Raw genomic sequence first — 22,279 nt, forward strand, 5'->3', positions numbered from 1 at the left:
ATGACAGGATTGGGTAGGTAAAAGCAGAATGCTATGTCCCATGTGACCATTCCTCTGGACTAGATGGAATGTGCACTTAATTACTATCACCTATCCAATCCTGTGCAACGTAATCAAGTGTCTGAAGGGTTGGAGTCTAGGGCCTATAGCTGGACTGGGCTGTGGGACCCGAGCCCCACCAGATCACTCTGCCGGCTGCTCACGCTTGGACGGGGGAAGCAGGTGCACAGGCAGTTTGCTGGGCAGCTCGTGTCCCTCTAGTTTCACCTTGATGAGGTGATTGGCCAGCGCAAACTCGTCGTCATCCAGGAAGCCGTCCCCGTCGACGTCGGCCAGCTTCCAGATCTTTCCGAGCACAGTGTTGGGCAGCTTGGACTTCACCATCTCCTTCTTGGCAGCGGCGCCCGACACCTTCCCATTGATGGGCGACAGGGTGTAGAAGATCTCGTCGTACGACGGCTTGTCGCGGCTCACCACCCACTCCAGCTCGTCGATGCCCTCGCCGGCGCCCTCGCCGTAGCCGTGGCCGAACGGGCCGTTCATGGTGCCCTCGAAGGCGCCGCCCCTCACCGCCTGGCTGGGCATGGCCGCCTCCTCCTGGCGGACCAGAGTCATGAGGCGCGCAATGTCGTGGGCCAGCATGTCCTCCACGTTCTCCAGAAGCTTGGGCTTGAGAGACGGAAACTTGGAGAAATCTTGAGAGCTTAGGAGCTCCTGGAGGGACCAAGAGAAGAAAAGGCTTCAATCAACCGACAACTGCATCATGAACATTTCAGACACCATTTTAGATCATAAATAGCAAATACAATATCAAATGGAAGTGGACTGAATAGAAGGATATGAAATCTTTCTCCAGATCTCCAGATCCTATTTCCAAATGTAAAACTCACTTTTCCTGCTCTGTAAAAATGCTACAGTACAAACAATAGCAAACACCTACAAGACAACAAGACAACACACCAAGCCAAGCCTGTGTGGGCGCTGGAGGTATGTCTCACCTGCATCTTCTTGATGTTGGGGAAGTCTCCGGGTGAGATCTGGTGCTCCTTCTCTATCTTCTGGTAGGTCTCTTCCAGGTTGGCGATGAGCTCCTTCTTCTTGGACTCCTTCCCAAACACGCTGGGCATCTCTTTCTTCAGAGAACTGATGATGTAGGCTTGCACCTGGAGGAGGATTTGGGGCTATTATGAAGTCCCAGCTGAAGTTGGCTTCTACTAATCTGTGCACTGTATCACCACCGTAACTGGACTTGAGTGAGTGTGTGTGTGTGTGTGTGTGTGTGTGTGTGTGTGTGTGTGTGTGTGTGTGTGTGTGTGCATATGTGCGGAGTCTAACCTTGGCCAGGCGGGCCCTCTTGATGAGGTCGTTGAGCTTGCGCAGGGCAGCGTTTCGCGGGAGACCCTGGATGTCCAGGAACAGGTCTTGCTCCTCAGCCTCAAACAGCTTCCTGTTGTCAGCGATGAGCAGCGGCTGCGCCCAGAAGGACCCGATATAGACGCGGACCACCTGGGAGCCACACCACAAACCACAACGTATATAGCACTTTTATCCAAACAAACCACAACGTATATAGCGCTTTTATCCAAACAAACCACAACGTATATAGCGCTTTTATCCAAACAAACCACAACGTATATAGCGCTTTTATCCAAACAAACCACAACATATATAGCGCTTTTATCCAAACAAACCACAACGTATATAGCGCTTTACAATGGCCTCACCCATTCACACACACATTCACACACCAATGGCGGCAGCTGCCATGCAAGGTGCTAGCCTGCTCACTGGGAGCAGTTTGGGGTTCAGTGTCTTGCCCAAGTCGTGTCGTCAGGAGGAGCCGAGATTGGAATCACCGACGGTACGATCTCTACCTCCTGAGACACGGCCGTCCCGTGACCACATGGGCGTCACAATCACATTCATCAAGATAATAATGTGATATCATTGTATTTGGCACAGAGACAATGTGATCTATCTGTTATTGAATCATCTCCTCCTCAACTTTACACAAACCGCAAAACATTTTGGGCATACTTGAGCTAGTTTAGGTATACTTGCGCTATTTCTTTAGGCATACTTGAACTAGTTTTTTAAGCATACTTGAACTCGTTTTTTTAGGCACACAAGCTAGTTTTAGGTATACGTCAGATAGTTTTTTAGGTATACTTGCGCTAGTTTTTAGGCATACTTGAACTAGTATTTTTATGCATACTTGAGCTAGTTTTTAGGCATACTTGAGCTAGTTTTTAGGCATACTTGAACTAGTTTTAGGCATACTTGAGCTAGTTTTTCAGGCATACTTGAGCTAGTTTTAGGCATACTTGAGCTAGTTTTTTAGGCATACAGTACTTTAGCTAGTTTTTGAGGCATACTTGAGCTAGTTTTTTAGGCATACTTGAGCTATTTTTTTAGGAATACTTGAGCTAGTTTTTAGGAATACTTGAGCTAGTTTCGGCAATAAGTGCCTTGCTAAAGGGCACCAAAAGCGGTAGAGAGCAGGAACCAACAACCCCGCTTATCAGTGGCCATGCCAGGGATCTGATTCCAGCAACCCTCTGGTTTCTTCGATGGTTCTAGCCTGATGGCGTCCACCTAAGCCCTTGCCACCCACCTCTGGCGTGTTGATGATCTTGCCCAGGGACCACATGAGGGCGCCGTACACCCTCATCAGCTGCTGGGTGCTGATCTGGTCGGCCTTGTTCAGGACCACACGCATCTTGTCCTCGTGGTTCTTGAGCGCCCGGATCACCTCCGAGAACTCGTCCGAGATGTCCAGCTTGTGGGCGTCGAACAGTAGGATGATGCGGTCCACTCGCTCGGCGAACCACTCCAGCACCGCCGCAAAGTCGTACCCTGGACGTCCACACAGAGCGATTACAGTTTACTGACCGCTCTTATACTGTAGGCTTTGTCAGACAGCATCTCCCGTTTGGTGATGGATGTCCCAATGAGGACCGGTGATGTGATGTGGAATAAGAAACGAGAAAAGGATGGATTTGGGTTGGGCACAAACTCAATCGAAACAGGTGACATGAGGAACTCATACGTGCAAATATCAGTCTAAAAAGTCTAATCTTCCTGTGCCGTGGCAAGTGGAACACATTTCCCTATTTGGTAACATATTCAAATGTATTCAGATCTACTAAGAAAGAGAAAGAGAAAGAGAGAGCGAGAGGGAAAGCAAATAAAGGAGAATTCTGGTTGTGATTAGAGCCTGGAGTCATCTGATCGGAGAAGAATGCAGTCTGTCCAAAACTCATTTACGTGGTACACTATCGGCCAGATCTGCTGCACAGGCATTCCAGGCCAGGCTTTGTGCTTTTTGTTCATGTGAGGGACCGTGTGTGTGTGTGTGTGTGTGAGAGTGTGAGAGTGTGAGAGAGAGAGAGAGAGAGAGAGAGAGAGAGTGTGTGTGTGTGTGTGTGTGTGATTCAAAGTGAAAGAGGCACGGGTAGGGGGGAAAAAAGAGTATTAGCTTAGAAAGTACGAAAAGGGACTTGAAGAGAGAGAGAGGGAGAGAAAAAGAGAGGTGGAGAGAGAGGGACCGAGGGAGAGAGAGAGAAAGAGAGAGAAAAAGAAAGAGAGAGGGAGAGAAAGAGAGAGAGCGAGAGAGACAGAGGGAGAGAGAGAGAGAGAGAGAAAAAGAGAGGTGGAGAGAGAGGGAGAGAGAGGGACCGAGGGAGAGAGAGAGAAAGAGAGAGAAAAAGAAAGAGAGAGGGAGAGAAAGAGAGAGAGCGAGAGAGACAGAGGGAGAGAGAGAGAGAGAGAGTTATGTGGCTGAAAGGGGAGAGTTAAAAGTCAAACGGACCCATGGGACCTCATGGAGGACATTCTTTCCATTAAATGGCTGGTTAGGACACAACTGTCCCCCAGATCACAACTGGGGGAAACTGCTCATCTCTCCCCAGCACATCCCTGGCTAGACCACTCCCCCCTACAGACCACCCCATCCCTGCTACCACCCCAGCCCTGCTACCACCCCAGCCCTGCTACCACCCCAGCCCTGCTACCACCCCAGCCCTGCTCAACTACCCTACCACCCCAGCCCTGCTACCACCCCAGCCCTGCTCAACTACCCTACCACCCCAGCCCTGCTACCACCCCAGCCCTGCTCAACTACCCTACCACCCCAGCCCTGCTACCACCCCAGCCCTGCTCAACTACCCTACCACCCCAGCCCTGCTCAACTACCCTACCACCCCAGCCCTGCTACCACCCCAGTCCTGCTCAACTACCCTTCCACCCCAGCCCTGCTACCACCCCAGTCCTGCTCAACTACCCTTCCACCCCAGCCCTGCTACTGCTCAACTACCCTACCACCCCAGCCCTGTTACTGCTCAACTACCCTACCACCCCAGCCCTGCTACCACCCCAGCCCTGCTCAACTACCCTACCACCCCAGCCCTGCTACTACCAACTACCCTACCACCCCAGCCCTGCTCAACTACCCTACCACCCCAGCCCTGCTCAACTACCCTACCACCCCAGCCCTGCTACTGCTCAACTACCCTACCACCCCAGCCCTGCTACTGCTCAACTACCCTACCACCCCAGCCCTGCTACTGCTCAACTACCCTACCACCCCAGCCCTGCTCAACTACCCTACCACCCCAGCCCTGCTACTGCTCAACTACCCTACCACCCCAGCCCTGCTACCACCCCAGTCCTGCTCAACTACCCTACCACCCCAGCCCTGCTCAACTACCCTACCACCCCAGCCCTGCTACTACCAACTACCCTACCACCCCAGCCCTGCTACTGCTCAACTACCCTACCACCCCAGCCCTGTTACTGCTCAACTACCCTACCACCCCAGCCCTGTTACTGCTCAACTACCCTACCACCCCCGCCCTGCTCAACTACCCTACCACCCCAGCCCTGCTCAACTACCCTACCACCCCAGCCCTGCTACTACCAACTACCCTACCACCCCAGCCCTGCTCAACTACCCTACCACCCCAGCCCTGCTCAACTACCCTACCACCCCAGCCCTGCTCAACTACCCTACCACCCCAGCCCTGCTCAACTACCCTACCACTCCAGCCCTGCTACTGCTCAACTACCCTACCACCCCAGCCCTGTTACTGCTCAACTACCCTACCACCCCAGCCCTGCTCAACTACCCTACCACCCCAGCCCTGCTACTGCTCAACTACCCTACCACCCCAGCCCTGCTACTGCTCAACTACCCTACCACCCCAGCCCTGCTCAACTACCCTACCACCCCAGCCCTGCTACTGCTCAACTACCCTACCACCCCAGCCCTGCTACCACCCCAGCCCTGCTCAACTACCCTACCACCCCAGCCCTGCTCAACTACCCTACCACCCCAGCCCTGCTCAACTACCCTACCACCCCAGCCCTGCTCAACTACCCTACCACCCCAGCCCTGCTCAACTACCCTACCACCCCAGCCCTGCTCAACTACCCTACCACTCCAGCCCTCCAACGCCTCCTCAACTGCAACCCAGTTCATCCAGCCCTGCCTACCTGCCTACGTGTGTGTGTGTGTGTGTGTGTGTGAGAGAGAGAGAGAGAGAGAGAGAGAGAGAGAGAGAGAGAGAGAGAGGGAGGTTATTATTCTGTGAAATCATAGCTGTCTGTGCCATGTGTTGTTCATAAGTAAACTGTTTCTGCATTAAAATCCCTTCCTCTTCAGCCTCTTGTATTTAGGGGCCAGGCAGCGTAGCTGCCGGAACCCTATTGTATTTGCCTATATTATTATTATTATTATTATTATTCTCCTTCCACTGAAGTCTAACTTCCCATGGACAAAAAATCACCAAAATTTGCACATAGCTCCAGTACTATATCCAAAGTCCTCAACCTGCATTGTAGGTCAATAAACCTGAAGGTGGCGCTACAGCAACAGTCTAAAGTTTAAAACTTAAAAAAATCATAACAAATCAGCCATAGGTGCTATCACTGTAAAACCACCACGTGAATGTAGTCCCAAGTGAGACAAAACCTTCATACACTTTGACCTTGCAGGAATTTTGAAGTCCATCACTCTGATTTCTTCATAAACTGTAAAACCTATCAAACATATCTCCTCCCACATTTTTTGTTCAATTGACACCAAAATTAATATACTGTATCTACAGACTGTCCTTACCAAAGGATCCTCACAGATTTTTGAAATATGAAAAATTGAGCCCACAGCACATCAAAAGGTTTCACTATTAACAGTTCTGTATAGTTCCTATTAATTCTCGCCAAATCAATGTCTGATCATCCTCATAAAGAGTGACAACATTGGCCACATATCCAAGATGTAGTATGATTTTTTTCAGAATTTTATCTCAAAAATGGAATTTTTAAAAATATGTTTAATTCTGTCCTCTGAAACCAACACTTCATACAGAGAAAACTACATTACCCACAATCCAACGCAAGCTCCACGAATCTGAGACATCGCTGTTGGCAACCCTACCCAACCCCCGCCGAGGATTACAATGACTAAATTGATTGATTGGCAACTGACTGAGTACACAGCTGCTGAAGTTAATGTTCAATTATGAAAAAAAAAAGCTAACAAAACCTGTAACCCACATTTTTCAATCAATTAATACTAAAGTTGCTACACTGGATCTTCAAACTGTCATTCACAAACTCATTGACCAGATTATTGAATTATCAAAATTGAGCTTACAATGCATTAAAATGTTTTACTTATTATTATTATTCTCCATCTTCCACTGAAGTCTAACTTCCTGTGGACAAAAAATCACAAAAATGTGCACATAGCTCCAGTACTAAACCCAAAGTCCTCAACCTGCATTGTAGGTCAATAAAGCTGAAGGTGGCGCTACAGCAACAGTCTAAAGTTTAAAACTTTAAAAAATCATAACAAATCAGCCATAGGTGCCATCACAGTAAAACCACCACGTGAATGTAGGCCCAAGTGAGACAAAACTTTCATACACTCTGACCTTGCAGGAATTTTGATTATTATTATTATTCTCCATCTTCCACTGAAGTCTAACTTCCCGTGGACAAAAAATCACCAAGATTTGCACATAGCTCCAGTAGTAAACCCAAAGTCCTCAACCTGCATTGTAGGTCAATAAACCTGAAGGTGGCGCTACAGCAACAGTCTAAAGTTTAAAACTTAAAAAAATCATAACAAATCAGCCATAGGTGCTATCACTGTAAAACCACCACGTGAATGTAGGCCCAAGTGAGACAAAACTTTCATACACTTTGACCTTGCAGGAATTTTGAAGTCCATCACTCTGATTTCTTCATAAACTGTAAAACCTATCAAACCTATCTCCTCCCACATTTTTAGTTCAATTGACACCAAAATGGATCTACTGTATCTTCAGACTGTCCTTACCAAACGATCCTCACAGATTTTTGAAATATGAAAAATTGAGCCCACAGCACATCAAAAGGTTTTACTGTTAACAGTTCTGTATATAGTTCCTATTTATTCTCGCCAAATCAATGGCTGATCATCCTCATAAAAAGTGACAACATTAGCCACATATCCAAGATGTAGTATGATTTTTTTTTAGAATTTTATCTCAAAAATTGAATTTTTTAAAATATGTTTAATTCTGTCCTCTGAAACCAACACTTCATACAGAGAAAACTACGTTACCCATAATCCAACACAAGCTCCACGAATCGGAGACATCGCTGTTGGCAACCCTACCCAACCCCCGCCGAGGATTACAATGACTAAATCGATTGATTGGCAACTGACTGAGTACACAGCTGCTGAAGTTAATGTTCAATTATGAAGAAAAGCAAACAAAACCTGTAAAAATTAATAAACATATCTCATCCAACATTTTTCAATCAATTAACACCAAACTTGCTACACTGGATCTTCAGACTGTAATTCACAAACTCATTGACCATTGTTGAATTATCAAAATCGAGCTTACAACGCATCAAAATGTTTTACAAATGTTTTACGATACGAATGTACAAAATGAACATTGGAATGTCAACTTTCCTGTTGTCCTATTCTCTCGCTTATTGCTCCTAAACTTGTCGGAAATTGCCTGGCCCCGCCTCATCGCTGCGAAGCAGCTTTAATTATATTTTGTTACTCTTGCACTTTGCCTTCAGCACTAGATTCTGCTCTTAGTCACTTACTCAGAAACAACATGCACAGGGGTTCTGGTGAGTAGTAGCACACTGACTGCCTACGTTAATGCAATTATGGTCGCTTTGGATAAAAGCATCTGCTAAATGACTAATGTAATGTAGTGTAATGTAATGTAGTGTAAAATGGACACATGCTCTGTGGGCTTGTCCTCCCTGCAGTGGTCTATCCTTCACCAACTCTCTTTCTCTTTCACAAACTGCAGTACAATGAGAACGGTAAATAAGTCTTTATACGGCTCTCCCAGCTGGACTCCCCTCTCTCTCCCTCTCTCCATCTACCTCTCCCTCTCTCCATCCATCTCCCTCTCCCCATCTCTCTCTCCCTCTCTCCATCTATCTCTCCCTCTCTCCATCTACCTCTCCCTCTCTCCATCTATCTCTCCCTCTCCCCCTCTACCCATCTCAGATGACATCAAAAAATATGTTTTCAGTGGGAGGATGTGCAATAGGGCAGTCTGTATCAGTCTGGTAAACACAGGCCTTCTTTAGGGCAGTCTGTATCAGTCTGGTAAACACAGGCCTTCTTTAGGGCAGTCTGTATCAGTATAGTAAACACAGGGCTTCTTTAGGGCAGTCTGTATCAGTCTGGTGAACACATGCCTTCTTTAGGGCAGTCTGTATCAGTCTAGTAAACACAGGGCTTCTTTAGGGCAGTCTGTATCAGTCTGGTAAACACAGGGCTACTTTAGGGCAGTCTGTATCAGTCTGGTAAACACAGGGCTTCTTTAGGGCAGTCTGTATCAGTCTGGTAAACACAGGGCTTATTTAGGAAATACACTATCCTGGCCCGTTTCACTTTTAAACTTCCCTCTCAAACTTCCCTCTCAAACTTCCCAAATGTCACACTACCCCAGTTGCATTATGTGTGTACTTCCGTTTGCTGATAGTCAGGGCTGGGTGGACGTTCCTAGCTTGATAGTCAGGGCTGGGTGGATGTTCCTAACTTGATAGTCAGGGCTGGGTGGATGTTCCTAGCTTGATAGTCAGGGCTGGGTGGATGTTCCTAGCTTGATAGTCAGGGCTGGGTGGATGTTCCTAGCTTGATAGTCAGGGCTGGGTGGATGTTCCTAGCTTGATAGTCAGGGCTGGGTGGATGTTCATAGCTTGATAGTCAGGGCTGGGTGGATGTTCCTCGCTTTAGTGAAGTTTACGTAACCTCTCTCTACAGGTCTGTCCACAGAGGCCGGCGAGGGGGCGTGGCTGATAGGTCTGTCACCTTTATTAGCTGTAAAACAGACGGCTTAATGGAAAACACCCAGGAGGGTTAAGATAAGATGAACTTTAATAATCCCTGGGGGAGTGAGGAAGTGGGGGGGGGGGGGTTGGGCCTTATGTGTAGGGCTGTGTAGGGGTTGTGTGTATGTGTATATTTACAGAACACGTATGTTTTTTGTGTACAATTTGTACACAACGCCTGTGCGCCTGAAACACAAATATATCTTATAATGTGTGTGTGTGTGTGTGTGTGTGCAACTGACCTCGGCTGATCCTCTGTTTCTCCCCTGACAGGATTCCAGGGGTATCAATGATGCTTATGCTCTCCAGGACTGGATTCGGCATCTGAGCGCACATGAACCTGCGTGGGGCGAGCGAGAGAGAGAGAGAGAGAGAGGGAGGGGGGGGTAAAGAATGATGTAAAAGGACCAGTTAGGCGAGGTGGCGAGTGTTGAAAACAAAGCCAGACATGAATCTAATCAAAGTGACTGACACTAACACAGAGGAACAAAGAGAGACCGTGTTCTATAGGACAGAATGCTGCATCTGTAACCCAATTTGCTCATAAAACAACTAGGGACTCATCTCCGTGACTCAGCGTCTATAACTCTTCCAATTCATGACATTGTGCGTTCGTCAAAAACAAAAGACAGTGAAGCAATTTACTTCCATTGTCCAATTGACATCAAATCACGACACACCCATGTTAGAACCACATGTTAGCTCACCGTGAGAAGCACAGCAGACAGAGGCCTGCAGTCTCCTCTGCGCACACAGGCCCTGATTGTTCAGAGCCCACGTACACTTCACAGTTCTCCTTCTAGAAGCTTCTCGTATCCCGCCCCCCCCCCCCCCCCCCCCGTTCGTTGGCCTGCTCATTCAGAACTAAAACACTGGCGTCCGGATCACAAGACCAGCACGGCGAGCTAAGCTGGGCCTTAAAACATTCCTCAACTCCACCGCAGCAGGGAAGAGGGACTCTGAAACCAGAACCAGAACCAGAACCCTCCACAGAACGTCCGCAGAGCAGAGGGGAGAACTGAAGGCCAAACAAGAAGTGAAACGCACAGGAAAGCGGAGCCCCTAGTCGTATCATATTACACTGAACCAGTCTGCCAAGTAGGTTATAACAAAAACATGTTTTTACTCCCTGCGCTGTCCGATCCCATATCACATATTCTGAGGAATTCTCTTCTTGTTTCCACATTTCATCAAATTTTCCGTTGACGGAAAAGATTTCTGCCGTTGACGGCAGCCCACAGAAAGCATCCACAAACCTCAAAAACACACTCCCCCCTCTGCACCCCTCAACCTCCCAGAGAGAGGACAGGCCTGCTAGTATGAGGACTGAGGTCTGAACCCTCATCCCAGCCTCAACCTCCCAGAGAGAGGACGACAGGCCTGCTAGTATGAGGACTGAGGTCTGAACCCTCATCCCAGCCTCAACCTCCCAGAGAGAGGACAGGCCTGCTAGTATGAGGACTGAGGTCTGAACCCTCATCCCAGCCTCAACCTCCCAGAGAGAGGACGACAGGCCTGCTAGTATGAGGACTGAGGTCTGAACCCTCATCCCAGCCTCAACCTCCCAGAGAGGAGGACAGGCCTGCTAGTATGAGGACTGAGGTCTGAACCCTCATCCCAGCCTCAACCTCCCAGAGAGAGGACGACAGGCCTGCTAGTATGAGGACTGAGGTCTGAACCCTCATCCCAGCCTCAACCTCCCAGAGAGAGGACAGGCCTGCTAGTATGAGGACTGAGGTCTGAACCCTCATCCCAGCCTCAACCTCCCAGAGAGAGGACGACAGGCCTGCTAGTATGAGGACTGAGGTCTGAACCCTCATCCCAGCCTCAACCTCCCAGAGAGAGGACGACAGGCCTGCTAGTCTGAGGACTGAGGATGTGGAATGTGTACTGCCAGCTCGTTTCCCTTAGAAACAGGCTCTTCCTGCCGTCCCCCAGAGCAACGTGCAGAGTCAGTGTCCTGGAATTACACACACAGGCCGGGCGAGAGCCCAGCGGAACTCCAACTCTGCTGACTCTCAAACTAGCAGCTAACTCACCCCACAGCGGACACAGACACAGAGGCCCAACCACTGCTAGTGAAGTGGGACACTTCATCTCTTGTTGTGAAATGAAAACGATGACATTTATTTTTACTGCCATACTGTATATGCAATTGACACACACACAGATGCATGCAGGAAGAGGTGACCAGGCAGGAACACACACACACACACGTGCGCAGATGCAGTCAGCCGATGGTGAAATGTGCTCTTTGTCTTTGACCCTTGCGCGCCGTCCTTCCTGGCAGTCTCCAGCGTCCGGGGACCAGTCCAAGCGCTCGATCAACTACTTCCCTAGTGGCACTATAATAGAGGAACTACAGGTGTGTTTACACTGACTGTGCACTTTGTTTTGTGAGAAAAGAAGAGAAAGATCCTCTTTTCTGGAGAGCTCCTGGTCTGCTGGCCTGCTGGCGGACTGCCTGACGTGCCGTTCTCATGACTCCTCTGGATCTTCTTTGTTGAGATTGGTCATCTTGGGAAAAAAAGCGTAGCATTGACGTCACGCTTTGCGCTGGGTTTTTCCAAACAGCTGAAGTGAACTACGTTCAACAGAACGCGGCGGGGAGGACGCTGCCCCCTGCTTGTCATTGGGAGAAGGCGTAGCAGGTCGAAAAACGCCCTACAGTGTGAACACGCCCTAAGCCCCCTGACCAATGAGTAGCCTGGGTGGTGGAACTATGGGATGGATGTTGAGAGTGTGTGTAGTCCAGCGCCAGCCTGGAGCTCTGGGTATTAAAGGAGTAGTAAAGGCAAAATTTTAGTGTAGCCCTGTTTTAAGGTTACTTATGATCATATACAATGGTTCAGATCAAAACGTTGACTAGCACTTTTGAGAAAGTCTGATAATTGCTCTACCACCGTTTTGGTCATACAATGGATGTGGGTGGGCACCGTGAAAAATCATTCAAAAAACATGTTAAACTCTCAATTTCAAAGACAAGAAACTCACCGAGGTGTTAGTTGGCGTTCTGACATATAATTCGCCATAAAGTAAGATTCTAGTTCATCTGGAAAGGCTTTTTAAAATATTTAGCATAGAACTATTTAGTCGCAGCACATACGTGTGTAAACTTCCGCAAACTAAGTAGCCTAGCAACATAAACAATAACAATAGCCACCGTAAGTAGTTCCGCTTCCTGAATCCCCTCTGCGGATTGATCTACACATCTACAACGGTCGCTTCAATACAAGTCAATGGATTTCATAAAATGATCAATAAAACCCTACAGGATTCATACTTTGCGGCAAATTTGATGTCAGAACACCAACAGACACCAATTACACCCTCGGTGAGCTTCTTGTCTTTGAAATCGAGAGTTTAACATGTTTTTGTGCAAGTGTGTGTTCAAGGTGCCCACCCACGTCCATTGTATGACCAAAACGGTGGTAGAGCAATTATCAGACTTTCTCAAAAGTGCTAGTTTTGTCAACTTTTTGATCTGAACCATTGTATAAGATCATAAGTAACCTTAAAACAGGGCTAAACATGCATTTTCCCTTTACTACTCCTTTAATCCAGCATACGGTCGTCTGAGAGGCGGTGAGGCAGATCGGAGGCAGATTGAGGTCATTGTGACTGGGTGCGTCCAGAAACTTGCCCAGTCAGTCTATGGGTCATCAGAGACCCAGACCGGCTTTATCTCCTCATCTGCTTACCTGCTGCTCCCCTGTGATGCAGATAGATTACAGAGAAGGACACGTGTTCAGACCAGGGGGCTAGTACAGACAAGGCTGTACGTGTTCAGACCAGGGGGCTAGTACAGACAAGGCTGTATGTGTTCAGACCAGGGGGCTAGTACAGACAAGGCTATACGTGTTCAGACCAGGGGGCTAGTACAGACAAGGCTATACGTGTTCAGACCAGAGGGTAGTACAGACAAGGCTGTATGTGTTCAGACCAGAGGGTAGTACAGACAAGGCTGTACGTGTTCAGACCAGGGGGCTAGTACAGACAAGGCTATACGTGTTCAGACCAGGGGGCTAGTACAGACAAGGCTGTACGTGTTCAGACCAGGGGGCTAGTACAGACAAGGCTACACGTGTTCAGACCAGGGGGCTAGTACAGACAAGGCTGTACGTGTTCAGACCAGGGGGCTAGTACAGACAAGGCTGTACGTGTTCAGACCAGGGGGCTAGTACAGACAAGGCTATATGTGTTCAGACCAGGGGGCTAGTACAGACAAGGCTATACGTGTTCAGACCAGGGGGCTAGTACAGACAAGGCTATACGTGTTCAGACCAGGGGGCTAGTACAGACAAGGCTGTACGTGTTCAGACCAGAGGGTAGTACAGACAAGGCTGTATGTGTTCAGACCAGGGGGCTAGTACAGACAAGGCTATACGTGTTCAGACCAGAGGGTAGTACAGACAAGGCTATACGGAAATATGACGACTGAGAATAGTGTGTGTGTGTGTGTGTGTGTGTGTGTGTGTGTGTGTGTGTGTGTGACAAGACAGAATCCACCAGAGCCCTGATTAATTTAATTGTGATGTCATAATGCCAATTGCGAAACAGTACAACTCTCAATGCCAGATGCCATAGTGCTTCACTAGAAACTTGAATGATTCATGCCGGGCTCACACTACAGGATATTTAAAATCCTAACCAATTTCGAAATCAGGTTACATCACGCACATAAGGAGAATCTTAGCAGATATTCTTCTTGCGCATCTCATACGAGCACACAGCAAGATTTGAAAATAACGGCTCATCACACACTACCGGATCTTATCGTGCCCGAGGGAGCAACGGACCACTGGTCTCGCCGTCTCACTTGTAAAGTCGGGACGTAATAATCTTAAATATACAACTTGTTTGATATTATCGGGGCAGCTCCGATGGGTCTGGGCCGATCGGGAGGTATAAGATTGGATCTGTAAACCCCTCACATTACAAGATCATCTGGGCCGATCATCGGCCCCGACCAACGCTCCAGACCAGATTTCTCCTCCGATTGTCGGGAAGGGTGAATCGGGGATAAATTGCCCCAAAAATCCTGTAGTCTGAGCCTGGCATAAGATGTTCCCTTTCAATAGAACCAATCGAACTGCACTGTAAACTGTGGTATCATATCTTGAATGACTGATGTCATAATGACTAATGTGGCAGGTTTAAAACTCTGAATGACTGATGTCATAAGTACAACTGGGAAAACTTGACTCATGAGTGATGCACACACACACTCAGTACGTAGTAGACCCACGTCTTTATCCATGGACGACCCACAGTAAACTTTGTGAAACACCACTAATGTAGAAATGGTAAAATTTCTGCTACAGTATACCCACTTCTTCATCCATGGACCCACAGTATACACACTTCTTTATCCATGGACACACAGTAGACCCACTTCTTTATACATGCACCCACCCACAGTAGACGCACTTCTTTAAACACCACTAATGTAAAAACTAACATTTCTGCTACAGTAGACCCACTTCTTTAGTCACCACTACACCCCTGTACACACCTGTTCTCATGACACAGTAGAGGACAGCCTGTCTGACAGCAATGTCACAATACCAAAGATGCCCAAACCTTTAGACTATCTATGATTTCACAACGCCTCGCCGCAGACAGCAGGTTCCAGCCTCATAATCCTCAAGGAATGAAGAGGATTAAGTAAGCACGTCATCACAGATGTCTTGATGAGCGTTGGCCGGCAGCTGCTGCTGAAAAGGCAAGTTGGCAACCAAATTGAAGCTGAAGTCAAATAGTAATGAAACCAGATGGATACCTAAGGGCAAGATAACTCACTGTTGTTACATTGCTTGGCAACCTGTATCAAAATAATGTTATTTTCTGCAGTTCTCTGCCTTTTCCCCGCAGTAACGTCAGAGTAGAGCAATCAGCGGCAGGCAAAGATAACGTTGCCATGGAGGCGCAGGGAAATGCACTTCCTGGTTGTGTCAGTGCTCAGGTGAAGAACCGGTTGTAAACTTATGGTGCGTTCGTTTCTAACTGGGAGGTGGCAAATTGCGACTTGCTACTAGGAATGATTAAATAAAACACCTCATGAACTCGCACTTCCTCGTCGCAAATTCGGATATGTTTCTCAGCCCCCAGTTGCTCGAATGCACTAGATATAACTAGGTAACTGTGATATAATGGTATATAGATATAACTAGGTAACTGTGATATAATGGTATATAGATATAACTAGGTAACTGTGATATAATGGTATATAGATATAACTAGGTAACTGATATAATGGTATATAGATATAACTAGGTAACTGTGATATAATGGTATATAGATATAACTAGGTAACTGTGATATAATGGTATATAGATATAACTAGGTAACTGTGATATAATGGTATATAGCTCGAATGCACAGGTCGGAGGTGGGTATTTTGCCACTTGCGACTTGCCACCTCCGACCACAAACGAACGCACCATTAATCCCAAGGGGAGAAGCGTGTCTAGTCTCAACCTGTCAGGTGGGTTGTTCCTCATACAGACTGCGTTCTTGTAGGATGACAACCTGGCCGTGGACATAAACACGCATTCTGATGAGATGAGGAAATGGAAGGTTAAAAAAAAACGTATGACAGGTTAAGAGTAGGCTATTGCGCAACAGCCGAGATAGACAGCTTTGTTCCATAGAGTCCCTACGGTATGCTTGCACTTGTGGGGGGGGTATGGTTTCAATGGAGAGAATGTGGGTAAGTTATGGGTTTGCCACTGACAGTTGGCACTGTAGCTCATCAGATCACTGCATTCAAATTGGATTGAGCTAAAACAAGTTTTCTGTAGTAATTCGTAAAAGGAATCATTAATATCTAAATACACGAAATACACGGACATGTTTATTTAGATGAACTCCCCAAGGTCTAAGGACCTCGACATGGGCTTTACCTGTTGAGGAAAGCATTTCCAAACGCGTTGAGTTTGCGGAATGGCTTCTTTGGGTCTACAACCAAGGCGTTCCCCGGAATCACCCCGTCCTGATCCCCGTGCATCACCGCGATGAACGAGTCTGTGGTCGGCTCCGGGCCAATCCTCATACCGGGGAAGTCCTGCTCCATAAGGTGTCTGATAAACGTGGTTTTCCCGGTCGAATACTGACCGACCAAGAGAACCATGGGTTTGTTGTCGAAGTCGGCATCCTCCAGCGCAGGTGAGTGGAACTCATGGAAGCGATAGGTGTCCTCCAGAGGGAAGAGCTTAGTCCGGTAGAGTTGCTTTAATCCGTCAGAAACAGTCTGGAATAGTTCGGGATCTTTCTTCCCTTGGTTGCTGGACCAGCTGAACATGGCGCCTAGCGTTGGTTCGCACAAATATAACTTGTCAGTCGCTGCTGAACAAACCAGAGATAGTATAGGCTCTCTATCACTAACAAACCAGAGAGATAGTATAGGCTCTCTCTCTATCACTAACCAAACCAGAGATAGTATAGACTCTATCACTAGCGGGGGGAAGAAGGCGAGGTCTTGGAAGTCGGAAGTGTCCCTCCCTCCGAGCTACACAGACACGTCCACCCAGGAAGGATGACACCTCTAGCTTGCAAATAAGGAAATGTAATCGAGCTCCTAAGCGAAGTTCGCGTTGTTCCTATGAATCACACTCATTACAAAGCATGTCCTTTAAACCGCCGTTTGACCAGATGGTTCAGGTTCTGTGCACCGTCCTAAACTGCCCCCTGCCTGGCTGACTGTGACTAGTGCGGTGGTGACAACTCACCCGGAAGAGTGGGAATCATTTCAAAATAAAGGTCCATTATGTAGCCTAGCATATGAAACGCAATGATAGTTTATGTTATGGCAACAGTGATGACAACCGTGATATTTCTCTGCGTGTGGTTTAATAAGGTGGCTTCATTTGGGTGACAGAATCAGAATACGTTTTTTGCCAGGTAGTTTTTACACATAGGCAGGGATGGGCAGTATTTCTATTACTTGTATTTGAAATACATATTTCAGTTACTTTGGAGTATTTTGTCATTTGTATTTGATAAGGCAGATAAAAAATCAAATGTAATTTGTAACAAAATATTTTAGAGTGGAGTGATTTTGTATTTAAAATACTCAAAATACTTTCTCCACGAATCAAAAAAGAAAAATAATACATATTCTTATAATATTGGATGTAACAATAAATAATGTTTTAGGGCACATGTCACTAGGCTTTTTTCCCCTTTTTTCCGTTGAAAAAAAGACTGTAGACAGTGAATATGTTAACTAGCTAGCTACCTTGCTGCTGTTTAGCTACTACCACCGTTGGTGGACAGTGAACAGCGCAGCTACTTGACAGGCATACTCATGTGGATGCAAATTGGTGGTTCTCAAGATGGTTGGCTCTCAAGAACCAAAATGGAAGGAGTATTATGTCATAAAGACGTGTGAACCTGTATGAGACACTTAATACTGTAATATAGAACTATGTGGCCTACCATGCCACTGGCCAATGTAAGAGAGAAATGAGTAGGCTACCATGCCACTGGCTGATGTACAATAAAATATTAAGAAGCAGCCTACCATGCCACTGGCCAATGTAAGAGAGAAATTAGTAGGCTACCATGCCACTGGCCAAGGTACAGTACAAGAGAAGTAGGCTACTCACTTGTTAAGTTACCTGTTCACTTTTGTATTCATTTACTATTTACCTTTTATTTTTATAAAATTTTCTGTGCAGAACTTGATGTACAGTAATTTATTTAGGCTATTTACATTTAATTCTTTATTTTGATTTTATAGTATACATAGGCCTAATGTGTGATGCTATTCATATGTGATTATCAGTGTTTGTGAATATTTTCTTGTTGATACAAAGACAAAGTTTATGGGCTGTTAAGTTCCATAAAAAAAAAGTATACATAATCAATCAAGCTGTTGTCTTTTAATAGCTTTGCTTAGTTACACTGACATTCTGTGACTGTTCTCCCTTCACCAGAGCTGTGTGTATCATATAGCCCAGACCTGAATACTCTGCTATACTAAATTGAGAAAAAGAAAAAAAAAAAGTATTTCCTATATTTTAAATACAAAATACATGTATTGTATTTTGATACATTTTCTGCCACCAGTATTTTGTATTTTATTTTGATACATTTATTTGAGGGGTATTTTGTATTTTCTATCAAAATACATTTTGATGTATTTTTGCCCATCTCTGCACATAGGTAGGCCTACTAGGATTTTTTTCTGGTCAGTTGGTTCACAACACTGATTGAGACACCATTAGACAGTGTGTAAGGACTCGACAGGACAGTGCAGAGGCAGGACAGGGCAAATGAACAGTGCAAAATACAAAATGGTGTGCGATGTGTGCAATGTGTGTTGGAAACCAAACTGAAACTGCTGTATGTGAGCAGATTCAGCACATGTTCTTCATAGTTCAACATCCTCACTAAACAAAAAGTATCAATGTTTCATTGTAGTGACTTTATTGAGAAGGGCCTATACGGTGTGAGAATAACGAAGAAATTAGATCCACTTTCATTCAAACACATCAAAGGGTGTGATTGCTTCATCCGGAGTAACTGTTGTTCATACACGAATCATGTTACACACAGATTAGATTAGACAGATTAGACTAGATTAGACTAATTAGACACAGCCTCTCACAGGCTTGGAGCTGATGTGTCTCTCCACACATAACAGCAGCTCCACTGGAACACGTAGCTCTTCCATATGGAGATGCTGTTACAAACAGGGAGACCCACAGGTGGAGTTAGCAGAGAGAAGTCCCATGAACAGGCCTGGTCCTCAGGAGGGTCAAGCTGCTGCAGTCCTGTGAGTCAGAGCCAAAGACATGTGTCGACATACACTAGGCCACATTCACATGGTCTCCTCTTGATCTTTGTCACATCTGATGAATAACAAATCTACGTAATGTGGAGAAAAAAAAGGCTTTAGCACTTTGTGTCACAGTTGCATCATTGCAGATTAAAGGTGAGCCTGAATTGAATTGCTAAAACTACCATAGTCTACTATCAGTTGTTGAACAAAGGTTAAAGGGTTTACTACGGGGCAACACTGCTTCCTGTTGGTCATAATGAATTACAACAATGTCATCTGAGCAGCACGTGATACCATACTACTGCCAGGACAATCTAAAGTACAGGACTCACCTGTATAACTAATCTACTTTGTTAGCTTACAGTGCAGATCACAGGAGGGGGCAGGGATCAATTAATTTTATGAGTTGAACTGACAGAAGAAAAAAACAACTTTTTGTCAGTATGGCAAATGTTTTGTGAACACCCCGGGCTGTAGGTATGTAGTAGCAGTATACTTTATTTTGGCCTCATGATTTGTATCAATAAAGTACTACCTACTGTATACTTGCCATACATACCTTCATACATACATAGCTACCTATTTACCCACCTACCTACTGTACCTACCTACCTATTTACCTATCTACCTACCCACCTACCTACTGTACCTACCTACCTATTTACCTACCAATCCTACCTACCTATTTACCTATCTACCTACCCACCTACCTACTGTACCTACCTACCTATTTACCCACCTACCTACTGTACCTACCTACCTATTTACCCACCTACCTACTGTACCTACCTACCTATTTACCTATCTACCTACCCACCTACCTACTGTACCTACCTACCTATTTACCCACCTACCTACTGTACCTACCTACCTATTTACCTATCTACCTACCCACCTACCTACTGTACCTACCTACCTATTTACCTACCAATCCTACCTACCTATTTACCTATCTACCTACCCACCTACCTACTGTACCTACCTGCTATACCTAGCTACCTACCTACCTACTGTACCTACATACCTACCTACCTACCTACCTATCTACCTACCTCTACCTACCTACCTACCTACCTACCTACCTCTACCTACCTACCTACCTACCTACCTACCTACCTACCTACCTACCTACCTCTACCTACCTACCTACCTACCTACCTACTGTACCTACCTACTGTACCTACATACCTACCTACCTATCTACCTACCTATTTACCTATCTACCTACCCACCTACCTACTGTACCTACCTGCTATACCTACCTACCTACCTACCTACCTACCTACCTACCTACCTACCTCTACCTATCTACCTACCTACCTACCTACCTATCTACCTACCTCTACCTACCTATCTACCTACCTCTACCTACCTACCTACCTACCTACCTACCTCTACCTACCTACCTACCTACCTACCTACCTACCTCTACCTACCTACCTACCTACTGTACCTACCTACTGTACCTACATACCTACCTACCTATCTACCTACCTATTTACCTATCTACCTACCCACCTACCTACTGTACCTACCTGCTATACCTAGCTACCTAGCTACCTACCTACCTACCTACCTACCTCTACCTATCTACCTACCTACTGTACCTACCTACCTACCTACCTACTGTACCTACATACCTACCTACCTATCTACTGTACCTACCTACCTACCTACTGTACCTACATACCTACCTACCTATCTACCTACCTACCTATCTACCTACCTACTGTACCTACCTATCGACCTACCTACCTATCTACCTACCTACCTACCTATCTACCTACCTACCTACCTACTTACCTACATACTTACCTATACTTATCTACCTACTTATCTACCTACCTACCTACCTACCTACCTACCTACCTACCTACCTACCTACCTACTGTACCTAACTATCTATCTACCTACCTACCTTCCTAACCTACCTACCTACTTACCTACCTACTTATCTACCTACTTATCTACCTACTTATCTACCTACAGTATAAACTATTGCATGACAGCTTTAGATGCTTTAGATTCTGAGCCATAGGTCTGCTCTCTCCTTTCGTCCCAGAGTCTAACCCTGACTCTGACAGAGCGATCTTTAACCCTTACCCTACCCTTCTATTCATGGTCTTTGAAAAACAAAACAATAAACCACTTTACCCACGGGTGAGTGACCTTGGCCCCGCTGTTACCTTGTTCAACCCCTCAGTATTACCTGTTGCTCCTTTCTTACTGTTAATCGCAGAAGGAATAAGAGATGTGTATTTTCTTTTGTCACAGTGTCATCATCATAGTTTGATAAGTTAAGGGATACCTTGTAGTTCCAGTGTAACGGACCTATGCCTGGAAAGCAGAACGTGAGCTCACGTGATCACGATGGCGACGTCATGCTACTATGTCTAAGCATCGGCATTGAAACTGAGTTCAAACTGCAGAGCAGAGGAGGAAACCAGCGACCCCATACCGTTTACATGAAGAAGAATAGACACATTTTAGCAGGGAAAAATGTAACTCGAGTTTGCTGCATATCAAAACTGGCTATGAATAATAATGCATTTAAATATAGCACTTCAAGGTGCTAGATAAATCTTTACACATTACATTTTTTCATTATCATATAGTCAAATCTTGTTTAAGATACTCACCTCCAGGAATGCCAGTTCAGTGAGGCCATTTAGAAAGGCACAGCAGAAGTGTGTGTGTGTGTGTGTGTGTGTGTGAGAGAGAGAGAGAGAGAGAGAGAGAGAAAGAAAGTTGTAAATATTGAGAGTTGTATGATTCAAAAAGTAAAAGTTTAGCCAGAGAGCCGGTGTGAAAATAGTTCTATATAGAGAGTTGCTCTCTTAGCAAAGGTGTGATGCAGAGGGGAGTGTGGGCTTAAGAGGGAGAGAGAAATGAATCATTACACTTTCAGTAAATATGTAACAGACCCAGCCCACAAGCTCTACATCCAGTTAATACAGACAGGTAGCCTTATCATCCAACTAGCCTCGCGTCACCAGGCTCATCCAACACATGCTCACGCACGCACGCACACACGCACGCACGCACGCACACACACACACACACACACACACACACACACACACACACACACACACACACACACACACACACACACACAGTCACTCACTCACT

The 22,279-nt window shown here is 46.1% G+C and overlaps 2 protein-coding genes across 2 annotated transcripts in view; one reads left to right on the forward strand and one right to left on the reverse strand.

The window, feature by feature from the left end:
• On the reverse strand, positions 1–17,032 carry ehd1a (EH-domain containing 1a). Its single transcript, XM_084449150.1, has 6 exons — positions 16,266–17,032; positions 9,603–9,700; positions 2,615–2,856; positions 1,336–1,506; positions 999–1,163; positions 1–714 (listed from the first exon to the last, which is right to left on the reverse strand). The coding sequence occupies exons 1-6, from the start codon at positions 16,661–16,663 to the stop codon at positions 184–186; spliced, it is 1,605 nt and encodes a 534-aa protein (XP_084305276.1). The 5' UTR covers positions 16,664–17,032; the 3' UTR covers positions 1–183.
• Positions 16,509–22,279, forward strand: part of ubxn1 (UBX domain protein 1) — an 11,280-nt gene continuing 5,509 nt past the window's right edge. The window contains exon 1 of the mRNA XM_084449152.1: positions 16,509–16,527. The gene's annotated coding sequence lies outside the window, so the exon portion shown is untranslated. The remainder of the gene's footprint in view (positions 16,528–22,279) is intronic.

This window comes from Borostomias antarcticus, assembly GCF_949987555.1.
Source record: "Borostomias antarcticus genome assembly, chromosome: 14".
In the NCBI taxonomy this organism is placed as follows: Eukaryota; Metazoa; Chordata; class Actinopteri; order Stomiiformes; family Stomiidae; genus Borostomias; species Borostomias antarcticus.

Coding starts and splice junctions, on each gene's coding strand:
- ehd1a (XM_084449150.1), bottom strand. CDS start 16,663: ATGTTCAGCTGGTCCAGCAACCAAGGGAAGAAAGATCCCGAACTATTC. Junction 2,857..9,602: donor GAAACAGAGGATCAGCCGAG/GTCAGTTGCACA, acceptor GTGGACGTCCAG/GGTACGACTTTGCGGCGGTG. Junction 1,164..1,335: donor AGAGGGCCCGCCTGGCCAAG/GTTAGACTCCGC, acceptor ATCCTCCTCCAG/GTGCAAGCCTACATCATCAG.